This window comes from Drosophila sechellia, chromosome 2L (genome assembly GCF_004382195.2).
Source record: "Drosophila sechellia strain sech25 chromosome 2L, ASM438219v1, whole genome shotgun sequence".
NCBI classification, from domain to species: domain Eukaryota; kingdom Metazoa; phylum Arthropoda; class Insecta; order Diptera; family Drosophilidae; genus Drosophila; species Drosophila sechellia.
Genome location: NC_045949.1, coordinates 19433557 through 19447895, shown reverse-complemented (window position 1 = coordinate 19447895; position 14339 = coordinate 19433557). Strand labels below are relative to the sequence as shown.

The 14339-nt window shown below is 41.7% G+C and overlaps 1 protein-coding gene across 2 annotated transcripts in view; it reads right to left on the bottom strand.

Annotated features, from left to right (window-relative positions):
• The window catches only part of LOC6614747 (protein sickie), a 149645-nt gene that overhangs the window by 89508 nt on the left and 45798 nt on the right, over positions 1 to 14339 (bottom strand). For both annotated transcript variants that reach the window (XM_032714014.1, XM_032714013.1), the window contains exon 2: positions 10007 to 10177. In XM_032714014.1, the coding sequence (XP_032569905.1) occupies positions 10007 to 10177 (171 nt within the window). The remainder of the gene's footprint in view (positions 1 to 10006; positions 10178 to 14339) is intronic.

The following is a 14339-nucleotide window of genomic DNA, read 5'->3' as shown; positions in this document are numbered from 1 at the left end:
CTCGATTTAACGCTCAATTTGGTGGCTTAGGCTTAGATTTAAGCCGGGGTATTAGCCATCCACGGATGATGATGAATCGCCAGCGGTGGCCTAAGCTCATCGCTGTGTCAGTGATAAATAAAAGCTCATTAGTTGGCCACAACTTTTGGCCAGATAACTTCCTCCCCCTACAAACAAATAAAAACTGGCCAATCGGACAATCTTGACAGATAGCCAGCCATCGACTTTTCGGATTCCCAGAAAGCCCAGCGGGTAGCTATACAAAATCTGGCCAAAAACCACCCAAGAGGTGATCTCTCGGGGGGATTAGTTCAACGAAATTTAATAAGCCGCGCGTTAACAAAGGTCAATAGCAATAATTATGTAATTTGTAGCTGGAATGGGCGTTTTATTGTCAACCTCTGAGGGCCAACCGCCATCGCAGCCATTCACGGCGACAATAAGAGGCAATAGAATGACAATAAACTTGGCCAACAATACAGGTAAATGGGATTGAAAAGGTAATTTTATGTATGAAGAGCACTTTCAGAGTAAAATCGTTGGCAGTGGCTGCGATGTGGGATACTAAAGGGGGCTAAAGTCCACCTAAAGATGATCGAATTCATAAATGGTTTGCAATAAACTTAATTTAATATGTTTTTATTACAAAATATAAGCTAAATGGAATTTAAAGAAAGTAAAAGTGAAACAGATTCCCTTTCTTGCAATTTAATATCCCTGAAACTCTAATTGACCTATTGACTTCCATTGCCTTTCCTACATTCTTTTCACTACTTTTTTTGGGACCACCTTCATTCACACCGACTGCAGTGGAAAGGTAGAACGAGGACCCCCGTGGCGCAGACTACGCCACTGATCCGGCGCAGCTGTGCCCCGGTTTTAGCCGGAATAGATGGGCACGTAGCCGAAGTTGTGCCGCACACGCCTAGCCACAAAGCCCAAAAATTACCTACATGGGTATGTGCGTATGTATGTCGGTTAAAAAGGTGAGCTGAAAGGAGGCACATACATATACAATAGGCAGGGAAAGTCGTAAAAATGACGTGGCTAACAGGACGCAAAGGGGCGGAGATCGCGGACGATAGGCTAACAAGGGGCGTGGCAATCGCGCCTGCCAGCGGTTTTTGGGTTTTCCTTCACCTTTTGACAGTTGTGTCATGATAATTAGTTTTGGCCTGTTTTTCGGGGGTGTCATGCCTTCTTTTTTATGACTCCTCGCATTGTTTATGTTGATTTGATGTTAATTTAACGTTAAATTGATAAATATCTTGGGCCCAGAAAGGGGGAGAGCACGGGGGAATGGGTCAAACATTTTCATTTACCTCTTCAGTTTTCGAGTTTCTGGCTGCTGTTGTGTTAGCTACTTGAGGTTACTTGACCTGCATACGTCGATGGCACGAAATGGTTTTGGTTCCCCTTGTTTGTTTTTGAGTTTCGATATTTCTGCTTTTTTGGTTGAGTTTAATTGGAGCAGCGAAAAACAAAGACGCTTGAACGAAATTTTTAATTGATATCATCTATTGCGGAATTCGCGCACAAGTATAGTATGTATGTGCGATGTGCACATTTAAGGCAATCAACGTTCGCAATTAAACAAATGAAATGAATTTTTTCCTTCTCGACCTTAAGAAATCATCGACGATATTTGCATGAAATCAGCACTTTACACTGGCAGAAAACTCGCGCTCAAGCTTAAGCCCTTTATTGAGGTTTTGCACTCTGGATTGGCCAATCATTTGTTTTTGATTAGCAATCAATTTTTTGCGCTTGTTGTTATTCAATTCCCGCGAAAATGTACCCAATTTCGTTGGGATCTCAACGCGGCGCCTTCAATCGACAAGAAACACAACTGAGTCGAGCAACAGTTGGTTGTCTACTGACTCGTAACCGGCAAAAGATCATCGATCGTGTTGACTTCGGCTTCGACTTCGGCTCAATCGTTTTGATTGTTGTGTGTCGTGTCATCTGTTTTTGCTTTTGTTTTGTTTGCCCATCGAATGATCGCACAGCTGTTCAACCATAGGCAACATTTCGCAGACTGGTTTTGGGATGTTGCCAGACTGGGGGTTGCTGGGCAATGTTGCTAGCCAGGGAAATGTTGCTGACAGTGCTGACCGTTCTGGTGGGTTTTCAATTGGTCTTTTAAAAATAGCTATTTTTGCTATGGAACTGAATGTTATGTTATTAAGTCAAGATTATTGTTATTTCCAAAGCGAAGTACTTTGACTTTTTTCATTTCCAATATCATAACATAATATCTTTATCAGATTGGTCAAGCCATGCAACATAGTCTCCATAAAATGTTTTTAATATCTCAGCAGCATGTGGCCAACCAAAATTGGTACTAGCTGGATTGTATTTGTTGTTGTTCCCTGCCCAGACATAAACACATTTCAGTTCTTCAATTTTGATTTCTGTTTTCTTGACAGTTGTGGGGGAGTGTGGAAGAGGGACAGCGCTCGACTGTCTGCTACATCGTTCTGGGGGCAATGAGTAAACAAATTTTAAATGGAATTTTCAATAAGTCATCAAAGAGGTACGCATGAGCATATACGTATGCGTATGTGTCTTGATGGATCACCTCTTGTTTCTGTTCTCCTGAATGGACTCGTAAACTCCGACACAGTCGCCACGATAATCCCCACGATCTCGAGCGCAATTCCCTCAATGAATTCCCCCATCGAATCATCAACGAGTTCAATAGTATCATAAATTATAATTGCAAAAACGTGCAAGACAATGCCCAAAGAACAGAGCCGAATTAAAAAGTGGGCCAAGCTGTGCACTTCGTTCGTTTCAGTTGAGTTTACATGGCGCAGCCAACTTGCGAGTCAACTGGCAATTAAAGAAACCACAACCAACCAACCGAATGAATGGCAAAAGTGGCAGTCGATAAATCTATATGGTAATCACGAACTGGTCGCATCGCCAAATATAAGAGCTATTTAGACTTCTACACTGCACCATTCAAGCATTCAAATGTACAATTATAAATTTACAATTTAATAATAATACAAAATGAAAAGGTTAAAGGCAAGGTTTCATTTTAAAGAGGATGTAAATCATAATTAAAATAAATCGATGTAGGTAGAGACAAGTTAGATTGCAGACAATATATTTTAAGATCGAAAATTGTATCTATTTCTCTTATAATTGTTTTTTTTTTTTTGTTTGAGTGAATTCCCGTAGAATCAACCTTATCTTCAATCTCAAGATCTTACAGCAATTGCGACATGCTGGGTTCCAAGATCATTCCGATCGTGAAGATCCCTTGTAACCCCAGCGATGCCAAACCTAAATCATGTGGGTGGCTTTCCACAAAATCCAAATCGATGATAAATTGCAATGAACTTCTCGCTGTGGCCTCCAAAAATGATGTCAACAAGAAGTTCGCTGCACATAAATTTGAAGAGAGGAGGCCACAGTGGAAAAAATCGGGGGGCCGAACTGAGAGCAAGAAATATGTCGGCTGGGTCAACCTGTAGCCAAAGAGCAAAGTCTGTCTGTATGTGTATACTCGAGAGATGCAGACTTGGAAGTCTGCATCTCCGTCTAAATTTAGATAGAACATCTTGCAGAGCACTCGAAATGAGGTCGATGCTATGTTCCGCCTTTTTGAAGTCTTTTTCGGGGAGGAACCAGTGCAATTAGAGGAGCATCGGAGGCACCCAAATCGACTGTGGGGCCCCGTGTCTAATTAAGTGCGTGAATCTTGGCAAGAGTTGCTCACGAAAAAAGCAGGCCGAGAATAGAAATGTATTTCCACACATTACACATTTTGGACTTGGGCCAAAACTTCAAGCAGTTTAGCCAGCCAATTGAAGTGTAATTCACTTCCGCTTTTGTTTGTTGACCAAACAACCAGTTGGGAAGCCAGAGCCCAAACCATAACCGCAGCGAAAACAAAATCCAGACAAACCGGACCGGACCGGACCAGACCAAGGACCATGACCATGTTGTCCATCTCCCCATTTCCCCATTTCCATGTGCATGTCAACTGGCCCAGCAGGCGACAACGGGCAAACATCTGTCCAAGTCCAGTTATCAGTGGAGCTAATTCCCCGACTGGTTGGGGGTCCTTGCTCCGATATTGTTACTGGGAACACGGAACTGGGAACTGGGATCTCAGCTCTGAGTCCTGCACTCTGCACTCCCCCAATGACAATTACCGGGTACGACCACAGCTAAGTACCAGACAGGGGATTTCCCGCCGCAGTTCCCTTCCCTAGTGAGCTGGTGGAAAAGCTAAACAAAGTTCTCGAACACACAGAAACACACACGACCGAAGGGGGATTTACATTTGTAATTAGAAAGCTTTGGCGAAACTTTGACGAATGAACAGCCAAAAAACGAACACGGAAAACTCATCAAAATGAACTGGGAAGGAAATAAGCTCCTAATATACCCTTAAAAAATCATAAATAATAATAAATAAATACAGTTTCAAAAATGATGCTTGCATTTTTGAACATAAAATAGAGTTTTATGATATCATTTAGCTATTTTATTAGAATTGTACTTGTAATTTGGTGTGTGCATGTATTTTTGATTTCCATGCAAAGAAATATTTAATTATTAAACAATTCAGACAAAATTTCAAATTATATAAAATATATATCAAATAATTATCAATTTCATATTAAACTTATAAAGATTTTAACTAGGCAAACCAAAAACATGTATCACAAACATCTTTTGTGCAGCTAAAATGTTTTCCGTGTCCAACATTTTCATTTGAGCGTAGTTTTCCAACGACTTGTTTGTGCCACATGCACCATCCAAACGCAATTTGGAAACTTTCAGTCGCCAACTTGAATATTGCAGTTAATGTCTCTAATTTACTGCAAGAGCACTTCAGGGCAACAGGACAAACTAATGAAATAATGTTGTGGCCTCATAGTTTTCGAGATGGCTCAATTGGCCAACCCCCGGCTTACATGTCGTATGATAAACAAACTTGGCGAGCGAATCAAGTGCACTTGTTCTGTTGACCAATAGAAACTAACGGCTTGTGGGAGCCGTCTAAAGCAGGCTTAGAGTTGTAATTTCTAAGTGAAAAGAATTGGCATTTAAGTGGCGGGGTAACTAAAGTTTAGTGCGGCAACTGTACTTGAAAGTTTCCCTGACCGGATCACGTGCCGCGACTAATTTATGCAACAGAAGGCGCAGCCATTGATTGGTTGCCCCACCCACTTTGCAACCGGTTTTCCACCCAGTTTTCCACCCATTTTGCACCCACCTCCCAGGATTTTCTTTTCGTGCAACTTAATTTGTGTGCCGGAATTTATGGATGCTGCACGTGCAAAAGGGCCTGAGTGGGCCCGGGCCTCCCAGAAAGTTTTTTACCGCCTGATTTGTGGTAAAAAAACTTTTTTGTTATTCTTTATTTGTTCCTTTTTGCCTTCGCCACGCAATTGTGAATTGCAAAACACAGAAATGAGCGCAGTTGAATTTGTATTTTATTTGCTTAACCCGCAGAGCTGGAGAAGATTGTGCAAGCCGAAGTCGACTACGAGTATATTTAGCCAATTGAAATGTACACAGAAAAGCTTAGCCCCCGACCAGCAATTGTGGCATTGTAAACTTTAATGTGGAGCCATAAAAACTATGCATTGTTTACCATGGAAACGATGCAGGGAAACGAACGAGAAAATGGTATCTGGGCTACGAGAGGAATTTCCCTAAAAATAAATCAAAGTCTGCTGCATTAATGAACTTCAATTTGGGGCCAGATGCTGCACAGGAAAACGGTAGAGGAATCCGAAGTCCCATCCTTAGTTACCTGCCACCTAAGCAGATTTCATTTTAGATAGAGCAGACGTAAGCTTTTCCATTGAACTACGAGCATTGAAAACTCCCGGACAGCTGAAAAGCCAACGAAAGAGGTTTAGGGAACGGCAACCGAAGGTGGAAATTGGGCTGCAGCACGAATTTTTATGCATTTGCATTTATCTTAAGTGGGCTTCGACGTGTAAACTGATTGGAGCAGTAATTTTTTAAAAGATTGAAGCTGACTGGGCATCCGAAATTTATTTGGGCTTTTGTTGATCCATGCAGGTGAATGCCAAAGTAAAATATTAGAAAAGTCACAATCCGTTCATTGCCTTGTTTGCCGCAAAGCTCCTCTGAGCCACTCAACATCTGTATTTAAGCCATAAGATGATTTTTCATTTCGGCCATCTTTCTGAATATTTTATAGTTATTCCTTGCATGTTCACTCAACATTTAAGCACTTAAGTCTTTTTAAGACGGCAAGTAAGCCCCAAACTCTCGAATCGCACTTCAATCAGGGCATTTATCTGAAACAACAATGGCTCGACTCCTTCGAGGGGCAAATCAGTCAAGCGCATTAAATTGAGCTATTGTTTTAGTTTAATTACATAATAATTGCCCTGTGCGTTGTTATTCATGTTTGTCTGCTGCTAATAACTGCAAGCAGCTTACGGGAAAAACCCACAACAACTCCAGCAAAGCGTAGTCAATGCAGGAAGAATGGCCACAGAAACTGGCTATAACAGGACCTTCTGGCCTGCTCGGGACTGGATGGGAGGACAAAGGACCAAGACGGGCAATTATGTAAGACACAGCATGTGCTTATTTTGATTTAATTTGCCATTTAAGACTTCGCCCGCCCGTTATTTACATACTTGATTGGGAAAATCTTTATGTGCGAGCTCGTTTGCTAGGAGGAGGAGCCATTTACCTTTTCGACTGGCAGCTTCCACATTTTCCCTTTGTTTGGCTCGAGAGTGGAAATCAAATTAGTAGCGTTGTAAAATGCATTTAAGTAAATTTGCACAAATTGCTCTTTGTTACGGCAGTGACTCAGCTGAAGGCAGGACTTTAAGAACAAAGTGGAGATAGTTCATAGCAGAAGATACTTTAAGTCATACCATCATGTTCCCGCAGGAAATGTTGGATATGGGCTATAACAATTATTTAAATGATTTCATTTATTTGATGATTTCACTGAGAAAAAACTAGATATTAAATTAAAGAATTGAGTATATAAATTTACTTTAACCGATCAAAGGGGGCTACTCAAGCTGCCTTATATAAGGTAGTAAGTTTTCGTTTTTAACGACTCTGTTAACTCCTTCGTGTTAATAAGAGTGCAGTTCGAACTGCATTTCAGTTTGGGCGAACTTTAAGCCACCGTTCTAACCCTTTCGTCTTTAACTCGATTTTTGCGGCCTTTAATTTGGCAGCCAGGAAACTTTGGCTTTCGGTTTTTCCTCCTGCGCGTTGGCAAGTGCCGTCGCTAAAGTTGACTTTGAACACTTTTACGTTTCGCTGATTTTTCAAGAGTTTCGTTTTCCTTTTTTATTTCTCGCTGCGACTCTAGCCACATTTGACTCTGGCCCGGATCCTTCGGCTCTTTCAGATGCTGCCTGCTCCTTCGTCGTCACTCATTAGAAAAACGTTGCGAAAGTCGAAAAAAATGTGCACTACGTGTTGCAGGGACGAAAAAAACGGCAATGAAAACCCTCATGTAAAGTTTGCACTGGCAAAAAGTAAGCTGGCTGGCAAAAAAGCTGAAGATGGTTGGGAAACGACCAGGAAAAGTTTATTACAAAGTTTGGACTGAAACACGCGCCAAAGAAAGGAGAACGCAAACTAAAGTTTAATATTTGATTTAAAAGTTGATAAAATTTACTTTAGTCTGCACTCAATGCACTCAGCACGGTGTTATTTGTTTTTATTGAATTTGTTCAAATGTGTCTTGGCCAGATTCGGTCGTTCTTCGTCCTGTTTTTCGTCCTTTCCCCGAGGTTTCCTCTTTGGCTGCGCTGCACCTGGTTGCGTCCCGGCTACCACGTGCATTTCCCATTTCGCCATGCAAATATGAAAGGCAAATGGGAAATGAAAGAAGAGGAGGAGTCGCCGGTTCGCAACAAAAAACGGCCTGAAAATGGGAAAATTTTCAAATGCATTGTTTGCTGGCTTTGAAATGGAAAACACGAATAGTGCGATGAAGCGGGACAGAGCATGCCCATTGTTCTGAGTCCAGGATATTAAGGCAGTGGCGGGGTGGCAAAGGGCTCACACAACAGGTATAAAGCCACAGGGGGCCACCAGTTTGGGTAATTAATGATGATGTTGTAAGAACAGGATCAAGGGGAATCAGATGGCACAACAAGCGTAATGAAAGGGCAAGCAATGCTAAATGCTAAATCCTCCGAGGGGCATTCAATTTCGTCAATCAACACCAACTTAATATTTACTTAAATATCTTTCTTTAAAGACTTATTAAAACTTTAAAAGGAAGAGCCTGCATTGAAACTCTTTAATAAGTTGCACACATATCAACAGCTGGGCAAATGTGACAACATTTTAACCGAGGCGGTTTTAATTTGCGAATTTCATTTTGACATGCAAATATATTTTCGTGTTTTCCGGCACCGCCAGCAGTTATTTGCATTTCCATTCGATGCGGAAAGAGCCCGCCAATCATAAACTTGCACCTAAACGTATAAACGTTCCCCCGGCCATCTAAAAAACACACAAAACTCGCATGCTACCCACTAATTTTGGATATACTTTTTATTGCATTCTTCTATTCGTCTATATTTGAACGGCAAATTGGCAAATTGGCAAATTGAGTTTGTTAGTCCAAGCTCCTGCTCGTCAACTATATGGAAGTGTATATAGATACATTTACGGAGAAATGTGCAATGCATTGCATGGCTTCGAGCTTCTTCATCTCAAATAAACCCAATTTGGCGCCCATGTCACATACGTCAGCGCGACTCGGTCACGCCCACTTTTGGGGCAAGTTCGCTGGCAATTTGTCAGCTATTTTTTCACGTTTTCTGTTTTTTGTTTCTTTTTCGCTTTTGGATTTTGTTTTTTCGATTCTTATATTTTCTTAGCTGCATCACGTGCCACAGCGGCGCACGTTTAGCTGAGCTTATCATTTTCTCAAAGACTTTGTCTCCTGGCATCTCTAACTGGCAGTCCCTGCCGCCTATTTAATATGCAAAACGTCAACTAACCGAAAACTGACAAAGTTGAAATAAATTTTTATTTCATGGACCCGCTTTCAGTCTCTGTTTATATATCGGCAATGAACTTGCCGCAGAATCAGCGCAAGCCCCACGAAAATATGCCAAAGCCTTGGGGAGCCTTTGGTCCTGAAGAGCTGAAGGAGCCGAAAGAGCCTAGCGAAAGCATTTTTTGGCAATCTTCTCACGTAGCAGACAGAAAAGTAAAGGAGAAAGAGCCGGGATAAATTCACCGCTGGGAGGAATCTATGTGAGTGGAACGCGGAAACCCAAAACTTTTTAATTTTAATTTTAATTTCATAAATGCAGTGAAGTGCATCCATCGCTGCAGCAGATTCGAAATCGTCGTCATCATCCCAATTCAATCAGAGGAACCGGCGGAGCAACTGCCACCTGGTGCCAAATTGCTTAGTGCGGCGGAAATCATCATTTTCCAACTCGTAACTGAATTGCGGAGCTGCCGCCGCAGCACGGATGAAAAAGTTTGTCATACGCCCCGTGGTACAGCCAACACGGCGTATGACGGATCCACCTTTCAAATGCACACCGCACTCAAAGCGGGCGAGCGTGTGTGTGTGGAATATTTTCACGTTGAGCCGGCATTTGCATATGCCGGATAATGGTCTGGCTTTAGTCGCTTTCCCTCTGTTTTTCCATTTCCATTGCCATTTGCTTTTTTTGGTCGTGTAAAAAACAATTAACGCAAAAAATGGGAGTGACTCATGAGCCTTTGCGGATGAAATAATCAACGCTTAGATTTTTCCACGTTTCCAGCGGCATTCCGGTGGTGCGGTAAATGAGCAAAATTCCAAAGAAAATCAGCTAGTCATTGCCTAATGGAAGTTTTTCCCGCAGTTCCCATTTAATTCAAATTATTCAAGTTGGTTGGACAGCTCTTTTCGTTAAGCAAGACGTGCAAATCTATTGATTATCCAAGGTGTTTACTTCTTCTTCTAAAATTTGTGGAATTCCTAATTGGACATCATTTGATATCAACTTACCATTTGCTGTTGATTCTTTGGCTTCTTGACCAAATCGGGCACCTTGAAACTGGTAACCGCCTCGATAACCTCGGCGAGGAGCAGTCCATCTCGACAGTCGGCGGAGAGGTCTGTGACTTTTCTTTTCGATTTGGCACGTTCCAAGTAATAGTTGGCCCAGTCGGTGTAGATCTGAAATTAGATTAAAACATATGAATTTAAATGTTTTCTAAACGGCAACCTAATGGTGCATTCAAGTTGTAATTATGACCAGCTGTCCCCTGGTGCTGCACAAAATTGCAGTCTTTTGGCAATTTGGTTATCAGGAAATCATTAACCATCCTGCCTTTCGGCCAACGGCAACATATGCACAAGGAGTTGAGCAAACAAATTAAAATTGAAGACATTTCCTCCCTGAGAGCCCTTGGAAGTCGTTAAGAAAATCTGTGCAACAATTTTGGCTAAACGAAAAATCCTTTTTATTCCTTGGCCTTATCCTCATCCCATTTCCATCTCCCTTCCCTCGCAATGTCCTGCAAGTTTCATTTGTTGTCTTTGGTCGTCCTTGGCCTGGTATATCCCTCATCCGTCTGACTTCCTAAATTTGGTTACATAAATTTAACTACAAGGAACACAAGTTTTGTGATGCAATGCCGAATGGGTGTTTGGTAAGCATGGGCTACTTCGAATTTGAAAAGACTGTCAGATAGCAAAGCATAAATAAAAAATGTAGATATCTATTGAAAAGCTGACAAAATTACTAGAAGAAAAAAATTGCGAAAATGAAAGATGCACTTCGGTTTGCTTATCCTTCTAGAGCAATCTTACATACACATTCCTTTGCTAAACTTCTGATCTTCAGGGTATTTGAACTTTCCTTTTTGTTTCTGGCAAGGGCATTATTAGCTTCCCAGACATTGGCCGTCACGTCGTTAGCCACATCCTTACATAGTTTTATTGTGCCCCCTGCCAGTTGGCAATCCTAATGTGGCCCTCGTCTTCCGGACTCCTCTGCATATGCATGCGACACATTTTATGTTCGCCTTGCTTGGCAATAAAAATATCTTGCATTGTACTTCTGCTATCTTCGCCAGCCTTCTGTTTGTCTAGCTGCCGTTCTGTTATTGTGCCTGCGTTCTGGCCCTCTACCACTCCGCTATTTAGCCGTATTCCATTTCCGACCGAGTTACGAACGGGCTTTACATCTCAAAGGGCCAGACACACAACAATGGACTTGGCCCAGGACTTTGAGCCGGCTTGCTTATGTAACTTTTTCCCCATTTTTCAGCTGCTTTCTTTAGGCTCTGGATTTGGCTTTGGCTTTGGCATTGGCTTTCCGAACAATAAATGAAAACTTGTTAGTGGAAAATAGCCGGGCGAATGTCACTGTTACTGGCTTGTAGCTCATGAGCTGCAAGGACTGCTTCGGCGTGTGTATCTGAGAGATACTTATGTTTATGAAGCGACATTTTTTCCACTTTCCACACTCGCAGCGTAACATAAATTCAGTTAGCCTTGCTGAGCACAAAAAGCTACTCTTTTGCTAATTAATTTAGTTCCTTTAGTTGTGTCTCGTCCTTTATACAAACCTCGGCATAGTCACGCGTCAGGATGCCGTTGATATTATCACAGGACCCTTGGTAGCTCACACAGCGAGCCAACATTTTTTCCGCAGCTAAAAAGGTTCACTGATTGATGGAGTTGATTCCGTTTTTTATTTGCACTTTTTCACACATTTTGTTTGCATTTACAGGGGTTGTTTATCATTTGGAATGGCAAATGGCTTTAAATATTGATTTAATATTAAATTATCCGACAGTGGCAGGAAATAGTACAATTATACGAATTACTACAGCATTTCAATGAACTGATAGGGTGGCATCCAAATTCCATATAAATAAACATATAAAGGCTTAGAACAAAGCCCCAGAAATCCCATTTAAAATGTCCTTAGTAATACACACACAACATAATAGAACCCATTTTTCAAACTGCTGTACTTATTACACATTATGCACCTTTCAACCACAGCCGTGTTTATGGGTAAGCCCTCTCAACACTTTTTACTTGCTCCAGACCGTTTCATAAATATTAAATTACTTCCAACGGCTGCCCGCAAGTAGAAATGCTGCGATGTAGAATGTATTTTCTTTATTTTGCAGCCCCATTAAAATGTCAATTATGATAAAGTTTTATTGGAACACCGAGCGCTGAACACATTAAGCCTTATCAGCGGTACCAGAATGGAGCCAGCTTCGGTAATAATAATAATAAAAAACATTAGGCAACATTTTCACTTTCACCCTTTTCAAAAACACTTCCCGTGCTCTAAGCAAATACCTGTTAGCATTTGGAGAGTATTGGTTCCATGAGAATTTGAATTTAGAGGGGTTTATAAATATTAAAAAAGCTTCGCCAGCCTGCGATTTAAAATTATCTTTAAAAACATAATATGATAATATGATTGCAATTATGTACGCATTGCAAATTGTATTTTACTTGAATAATCGTATTCAAGGGTATTTTAAACTCCGTACACTTTATGCCTGTCGTGCACCTTTCTTATTATTTATTTTTTGAAGTTCTGTGTTGAAAATCACACGCCCACTTGGACAAACTAATTGAAAATGAAAGTGGCACCCTGAGCTGACAGAAACAGAGCCCAGCCCGCCATCATTTTGCCAACAACAGGTTGGTTGTTTGGTTGCTCCCGAACCCGCGTTCCGGAAATGGGTTTTTGGGCAGGACCCCGGTAGCCCCAACTTTCTGGGGGAGGGTGCCGAGCTTATGCATAATTGGAGCTGACACCCTTGTCAGCGACAATTCAGATTTGTGTAGGCCAGGCAATTTTGCTGGCCTGATAAGTTTTAGTTTGGGGCTGAAAAGGGGTTGACAAATCGTCCAGGAAATCAATTTCGGTATTGGTGGTATGAGTTTGGGTAAGAAAAAGGTCAAACAGCCATTTAGGAAATGAAAAAGCAGCCACGCCCACCATCCGGGCTCCCTTATCTAGTGTGTGAACATTTTTCGGGGGTTGAGCGCTGGGTTTGTGTGAACTTTAGCCCCGAAGTACTTTACTTTACTTTCTGTGAAATGTCAGTGAAATGTCGGAATAAAAGTAATGCTGATAAAAATTTTATAGCTTGTCAGAAATGTGCAAAAAACAAAAATAACCGCCCCCGAGGGCTTGCTGTCGCTTTCCCTGTTCCTTCTGTTCATTATCAAAAATGTCGCGACTTTGGTACTTTACTTTATTGGAATTTGCATGGCAACATCCAAAGTGGCAGGTGATTTTAGGGGCGTGGCGGGGAGCTTCGCGTCAAATTTATGTTAAATCGAACGCCCATAAATGGGTCTGCAGGCTGTTAAATAACTCCATCGATGATGTGCGCCGTGTGCCCAAGTGGGTTCGGCTATCTCGCAGTTAGCAGTCGCTTTAAGCCGCTTTAAGGATTGGCCAAAAGCCTGTGAGTGCCAACTCAGGTGTATGAGCTCCTGCCACTCGGCACAATGCTAAGTAGATTCTAATCAGTGAGTTTCAGGAGTTCAAATCATTCTAACTTTAAAACATTTTTAGAATTTTACGAATATGATCTTATGTCTTTCCAATAATAAAATATTAAGCATATGCTTAAAAGTGTGAAGCGCGGTGTAAATGGATTTTCGATATTAAGCCTCTCAGATACGTCGCTCTTGAAAATTCAAACATGCTCGAATGGCATCCAATGACAACCTGTTGTCAGCCTTTGATAATGGAGCTCTCCGAATCCCATCTTCCCCTCGGCGGGGCATTTCACCCAGTAATATGAGCAAAACTCACCCCAGGGTGCGGCTTTGTAGTCAGCATCCCCATCTAACCTCATTAATTTGGATTGTATTATCGGCTTTTATCGCATTCGACCCCACATTTCAGGCATCTTCACCTCCACCTGGAACTCAATTTGCCCGAAACCCAATGAAGGCCTTGGCAGAAAAAGAAGAAATCAAATCACAGACGATTGACATTTGAAAGTAATGTCAAAACAATCTCGGACACCTTTTGCCCGGCAACTTTGATTTGGACGGACTGGAAGAAACGGGAAACGGGGAGAAATTCAAGGCAAGTGGACTGATTGCGCCAATGTGTTGATGTGCCCAATCAACTGAGTTTCTGAGTTTCATATCAAAGGCGGGTCCGTTAACATGGCCAAGAGGGGGGAGGCACAGAATGTGACATCATTTGGGATGGGTCAATCGCATAAGAGGGCAATAAAACTGCCCCTATACGCGACAAATGTGCCTTTAATGCTTTAAAGTGATTTTACAGATTGCTACCTATAAAAGCTATTAAATTCATGTTGCCCTTTTATGAACT